This window comes from Phoenix dactylifera, chromosome 4 (genome assembly GCF_051530095.1).
Source record: "Phoenix dactylifera cultivar Ajwa chromosome 4, Ajwa_hap1_PhDact_Kaust_v1.1, whole genome shotgun sequence".
Lineage (NCBI taxonomy): Eukaryota > Viridiplantae > Streptophyta > Magnoliopsida > Arecales > Arecaceae > Phoenix > Phoenix dactylifera.
This window is the reverse complement of record NC_143193.1, coordinates 50507324-50513916: the sequence shown is the minus strand read 5'-3', so window position 1 is coordinate 50513916 and position 6593 is coordinate 50507324. Positions and strand designations below refer to the sequence as shown.

Here is a 6593-nt window from a genome sequence, read left to right as displayed (position 1 = left end):
ACAAACCGAGATATAGGAAAAGAAGAAAATCTTGCTCTTTGCTTTGGCTGACCTACGGTCCATTATATGCAGAAATAGCTGCATATTTTATACCACACAAACATATCACTTCATAACAAAAACACTTTCTAACTCATTTAACAATGTCAAAGCAAACAGAAATTTAGATGGAATAATTCAGACGATGCATGTAGAATGGATTAGCATCTGGGCACATTACAAAACACTTGTCCACTGGCAATGCGACACCAACAACTATCAACATGCGGCTCTGGAAAAGAGAACTCAATCCATAGATACCATGGACTAAGAACAGATGAAGCACTGTATAACAATAAATAAATACTCATTACAGATGAAGCACTGTACATCTCAGCAGTAAATCAAAGAACAGAGTCCAAGGAAATAGATGGGAACATTGTTTCCACCTTGCAACATATACATAGCTCGTAACAGAGAGCTTGTAGTAGAAGAGAAGTTGCCATTGTACAAAAGGATGACTTTTCTTATCCACCGCATAGAAGATATATGCATGGTTCAAGAGAGAAGCGCCAAACCATGCAATCACCAAAGAGCCACTCAATCTAATCAACTGGATCTGACCTCATCAAGCACAATTTTGGTTTATTATTTGTAAGGTTCCTCCCTTAAAAAATAATGAAGGAACAAGTCTCACTGATATTCCACCTGTTGCTCCTATCATACATTCCTTCTGCATTTAGTCACTACAGTACATTGAGCCCTTCAAATCCTTAAACCACCATTGGCAGTATGAACCTCTAGTACCTTCTAAACAAGCTTCTTATGCCAAGAAAGAACATAGTCTTCAGAAATGTTTGGTGCCTCCTCCATCCCGAGAAATACTTTCCAATGACTACTTTATAACTGGGTCTGTGCTTAATGAAGTTATAGTACTCTGCTATCTTGGGTCTGGAATTGATTAACTCTTCTTCCAGACCAAGAAGAGTTATACGAGCCAGCACTGGAACAAACATTGTATCAGCTATGGTGAACTCATCACCAGCAAGATATTTCGTTTCATTCAGCTGCATTTCTGCATCATCAAGGAGTCTAGCCAGTTTTTCCTCGCTCTGTTTCACAATATCAGGATCCTTCAATTTGTCCTCTGTATCGTAGGCCTCTCGAAGCTTCCCATGATACACACTGGCCATATCTGGAGCTTCGGCCATCCGAGCAATCGCTACTCGTCGAATAAATTTCGAAACGAATAGGCGATACTTGTCTGGGACATGAGAGAGGGTAAAAATCTTGGAACTCCAGCCTTCAATCTTTTGCATCCATTCCATAACCTCATTACTGATGGGTTTATCCTCTCCATTTAGAGAGACGGTGAGTCTGTGGATGTACCTATAGAATCAGGAGGCACATAAGAGATGATGGCTCCCTCATTACATCTCATTGGCAAAATGACAGTCGAAGTAGAGAAAGTTTAAGAAACTTACTGAATTATATCAATGGCTCGAAAAATGATGTGGGCACCATTTTGGAAGACAGGAAGTTTTGCGGTTGGGTTCATGCGAAAGAATGAGGCATCCATGTTCTTTCCTGTCAGAGGATTAACATGGTATGATGTATAATCAATCCCTTTCTCTTCCAATACTAGCCGCACTTTCTGGCTGTCCATTGAGAATGGATGATGATATAGCTGCATGACTCTATCAAAATTCAAAAAATTGGATTACTACTGTTCCTTCAAAAACATTATACTGAAGAGTGAGCATATTATTTTAATCAAAATTAGTTTTTTTTTCTTTTTGCGACCACTACCACTTAACTAATAACAAGGTCGAGTCAATGTAATGTAAAGTCAATCTGCTGCCATATGCTAAAGCTGATGATGGCAAAAAGAAAAGATGGTAGGGCTGAGAACAGATTGGATATGGATCAGATACCCGTATTCCATATTTATTCGGTAGATATGAATATGGATGCAGATATCAAATAGATACTGAAGTTTGTATCTGCGTTTGTTCAAAATGGATACAATACTAATTAGATATTAATCATATTTATATTTGCTCTAAAGAGGTATAGCTATAAATAGGACACTACTTTGAATACAAATTGGATTTTCAATTAGTGTTTGGTAACAACAACTAACATGACTGATATAATTTGAAGTTTTTAGATTCTTTTTGGGGGGCTAAAAAAACATTGACTGATGATTATTACAACAACTAACAGGAAATTCAGTAGTACAACAAAGTCAAATTCTAAATTTGAGACTGATGCATTATATGGGCCCCAAACTGTTTCTAATAAGGCCTCTGCTATCAAAACATTGGAAGTTGCACACCCATTCTGCAGTATATGGTCGTCAGGAGTTTCCTTAACTCGTTCTTTGTTGCAGTTGGTTAGGACTTAGGAGTCTTTATCAACAACTGGGTTCTTATTAGTTTTTGGTTACTTTTAAACAGCTTGATACAATTTATGTAAATTTATGATGTAAGACTATAAATGAATATATTGTTTGTGCCTTGTAGAAAAATAATGATGTTTCTCTGAATTTTTTTTTTCTACATCCAAATCAATACAATTTATTCTAGGCATCAAATCTTCTTTTAAATCCTATTTTTTTAATCTTTTTCTCCTTATATGATCTGATCGGGAAAAAAAAGATTTTCTTCAACCCAATCAACTCGAATCTCAAAAGAAAGTAGAAGAAGATGGAAGAAATCGCGAAAGTAGGACTTAAAGCCCCTTTTCTTTCATTGATCCTCAAAAAATGAGCTACATAGCCTCTATTTATAATGTGAGGTCCGCCATAACACAATTTGGGTCGGATTTCTCTTTCTAATTCTAATAGGACTCTTTTTTTCTTAAGTAGACATCTTTAGTTAAAAAAAGCTAAAAATCTCGAGGAGATAGATCTCGATTTTTACATCAACTCTGTCTTCTGTCGCTCCGCCGAATTTTTATCGGATAGAGAGCTACGCTCGGTCAAAATCTTATCCCGAAAGGAAACTTACAGTTTGACCCGCCTGTTTCGGAGCCGAAACGATAGAATTTCGGCCCGATTCAACCTCTTAGAAGATTGGCCCAAAATTGTAGATCTCGAAAAGATAACCCAATTTCAAAAAAAAATCATCTCAGTCAGGCATCGTATGACCAAATTATGGCCTCCTAAAGTTTGGTCTGTGACTTAGCATTCCAATGTAGCGGATCTCGCTCTTATAAACTTTTTCTATAGAATTAGAAACCTCAAATATCATACTCCTATATTATATTACACATAGAAAATATGCCTTTGCATAAGCCAACCACACACAACACCTCATCCATCCTTCCTCAAATCGTATCATATTTTAGACAGAGTATGCCCGGTGGTAGTACCACTTTGGAAAGCCAAGTCTTGGTAAATAAGTCAGCTAGCTTTTTGGTGCTACAACATATGGGGAAAATTGCAAACAAGGAGATAATCTAGATCAGTCTGCTTGGATATTCATGAGAATGGAATTTACAATGGTAGAGATTATAATGCCAAAGTTGGATATAATGCTAGTAGGAAAATTAATCTCATCCACCACAAGTCATAATGTTGAAGGAGGGATGTATCTTGTTTCTTACTCTTCTCAAGAGAAAGAAACACCAAGAAAATCTTGAAGCTGCTAAGAACATGATAAATAGGTTGACAAAACTAGGGGCATAGAAAAGGACTTGGAAACTTAAATAAGAAGGTTAAGAAAATAATTGATTATCAGAGGTAAGAAAGTACTAAATTATGTAGATAATGCTATAGATGGGGGAGCAAGAATCAATAAGAAATTTGACTACCATCAAGGTTTTTAGTACCGGTACTGGTATCCAATTAGTTAGGATTTGAAATATTATCAAAATGAGATGGTACCATTGGTATTATATCATTCCAACAGAAAACTGACAACGGTATGGGGCTTAGGATTCAAAAACTGACTACATTGATATGTAGCACCTGTACCCATATGTAATGACAATCTATAATGATAATGTAGTAATTCTACTGATTGCTCTTCATTTCGTGAGGTGATTGGGGCCTCGGTACCGATAGCACATCAGTACCACACCATTCAGCATGGAGTTCGGTGATGATATTTGAAACCTTGCAACTGGAAGTATAGTGCCAATATGGTCAAGTTCTTGGTATTGATACTCAAAAAGAGGGACGTATTAAGTATTGGTTCCTTACAGACACAAGTCAATATGCTTCGTAATGACCGATAGAGTCCAGCATTCGAAATCGTGATCTCCAGAAGGATAAGCATGCATAACACCTAAGCAAACAAGTCAAGGAAACAATCAACTATACGAGATAATGAAACTTTGGATGAAGCTATGTGATCACCAACAATTAATATTGAAGAATTTAATATTAGTTTTTTAAATGTAATATTGAAGAGACCCCACATGATCAAATTAATGGTAAAATCTTCTTGCAATAGGAACTACCTCAAGATAAGCAACTCAAGGTACATGGTGTAAAGCATGCTTCATCAAATGGACAATAGTAGAAGCACCATCATCAGCCATGAGCACATCTTGAAACTATACAAATGTGGCTTAATTTCCCAAAGTTCTAATTCTAAAAATATTAATATAGTAACTCTAATTATATCTCTTTCTTGAAAAGGTTTAAAACATGATAAACTTCTAGAGACGGATTGGTTCTAATGTTGCTGGACTTTGAGAATAATAATAACTCTAATTAGATTTCTTTTTCGAAAGGTCTCAAACATGCCAGATTTCTATAGATGAAGGGATTCTAACATTGCTCCACTTTTGAGAATGAGAAAAAGAAACACTAGAGACAGCATGTAGGAAAAGATCCACTCATACTAACTTCTAAACCAACATGTTAAAGAAAATATGAACCAAGGAAGAAAGGGAGATAATGCATTAAAAGAAAAATGTTAATTATGATTTATTTATTTCAGATCTTTTTAAAATTTAAATGTTAATTAAATTAGTTCAAATCTAAAATCTTTAACAACCATGTCCATCTGCACATGCATTATAACTAGATGAAAGAAAAAGGTGTCTTGTGAGCAGAGCATAAAAACTAGACAGGATTCGACATGTCCAGCACCAAACATAACTAAATCTAACTGCTAAAAATGTCGAAGGGGCATCTGCTTCTTGAATTTTGCATCCTTAAGGCAATAAATACTGTAGAGGATATCTAGATATCCTATGAGAGGCTGTTTAAAGTACTTGGAGAGATCTCTTGGAATATAAGCATTTCTTTTTACTCTTATAAGACCAACCACAAATTATATTCACAAAGCATGCAAATTGGCCACCTTCATTGAGGAAAGATCTTGTGATAGTCACTGCCATATTTCTAAGAAACAACATGAGATACAAGTGAGTTTATACTCCTCAAAAAGTCTTCAGAGTAACTCTGATGCTGTAAATAAGACTGCAGCTTGCAGGAACAAGTATAATCATGATGCATCCCATAAAAGAAAGCCTCTACTTTCTTTATTATTTTTCCTTTTTTTTAGTTGTACTTTTTATTTAAAAGATGGGATAATCCATCACCACTCATATAGGGTATGTAGCAAAGCCTATTCTTCATTAAATCTTCCAACTGCAATGCTTGAAATTTACACTGCTTGCACGATTTAACTCCAGAATCAGGACAAGACCAGAAGGGCACTCTTTTTGCTCCTTAGTATAAGACACAAACTTTGCCCTTGAGAAATTATCCCGATCATTCAGAGCTTTAGATATATCTCTTAATCATATTTCATCCTACAATCCAAAACATTTCCATTCCACGTTGCTAATTTCAAATCATCAACAACAAAAAAAGCTAGAAAAAATATTATACTTAACACTAATTCGATCCATTAGTCATCAAAACTCACATTTCTTCAGGAAAACAGGACTATATCTAATTACTGCAGGGCTTTCACAAAGCCTAAGCATAGAGAACCCAGAACTAGAAACATCAAAGGAATCTGATAATTCTTCTAAAGTTAATCGCTATTCTTGTCAAAAAGAAGCTAAGCTCTGACACACAAAAAAAATAAAAGATCATTCTTTGTACAACAGTTACAGTTAGCTTTGCCTTTTACAGATTTAGCAATTAATCGCTGAGGTATTAAAATTTCCAACATACAATTCATCCATATAACAAAAGATTACACCAAAACAAAGTTTCTTTCTTCAGATAAAACATCCAAGAAATCGTTTCTTCTCCGTAGTTTTCCTAGAAAATTACCAACAGAATTCATAATTGAACAGAAAAAGGAAATTAGGAGGAGGAGGAAGAAGAGGAGGAGGAGATACTTCGAGAAAGTTTGCCTTTGCGGTACGAGAAAGTTTGCCTTTTTTTTCCTTTCTTTTTGCTTCCAAGTGAGTCTCTTTTAGCTGCCTTTCTTCTTCTATTATTATTTCACCTCTTTTTCTCCGAGGATATCAACAAGGAACGAGCGCTTGACGACGACGCCTTGACCGGCACCAATGAGTCAACGTGACGGTTTTGAGGATCCACTATCCAAAATTCTCGCCGTTCGTGGGGTAACACTACCCCCATGCCTACCACACACAGTATTTTCCAACAACAAATCGCCGCGTGTCCACATAAGGAC

General features: G+C 35.9%; 1 protein-coding gene across 4 annotated transcripts; it reads right to left on the bottom strand.

Annotated features, from left to right (window-relative positions):
- Positions 1 to 264: 264 nt before the first annotated feature.
- On the bottom strand, positions 265 to 6423 carry LOC103701365 (Glutathione S-transferase family protein). 4 transcript variants are annotated; one of them, XM_017841362.5, is made up of 4 exons: positions 6292 to 6422; positions 4187 to 4271; positions 1464 to 1676; positions 265 to 1368 (listed from the first exon to the last, which is right to left on the bottom strand). In XM_017841362.5, the coding sequence occupies exons 2-4, from the start codon at positions 4264 to 4266 to the stop codon at positions 780 to 782; spliced, it is 882 nt and encodes a 293-aa protein (XP_017696851.3). In that variant the 5' UTR covers positions 4267 to 4271; positions 6292 to 6422; the 3' UTR covers positions 265 to 779. The 4 variants fall into 4 exon arrangements, with proteins under 4 accessions (XP_017696851.3, XP_088576547.2, XP_008781627.3 ...); XM_088720421.2 differs by having other exon boundaries at positions 1464 to 4106; positions 6292 to 6410; XM_008783405.5 differs by lacking the exon at positions 4187 to 4271 and having other exon boundaries at positions 6292 to 6423.
- Between the last annotated feature and the right edge of the window lie 170 nt (positions 6424 to 6593).

Bases quoted from the DNA above. Each gene is read 5' to 3' on its own strand.
- LOC103701365 (XM_017841362.5), bottom strand. From the start codon at position 4,266: ATGCATGCTTATCCTTCTGGAGATCACGATTTCGAATGCTGGACTCTA. The intron at 1,677-4,186 runs GTAAGGAACCAA...GAATTTTGATAG, and splicing joins AAGCATATTGACTTGTGTCT to AGTCATGCAGCTATATCATC. The intron at 1,369-1,463 runs GTAAGTTTCTTA...CTGATTCTATAG, and splicing joins CGAGCCATTGATATAATTCA to GTACATCCACAGACTCACCG.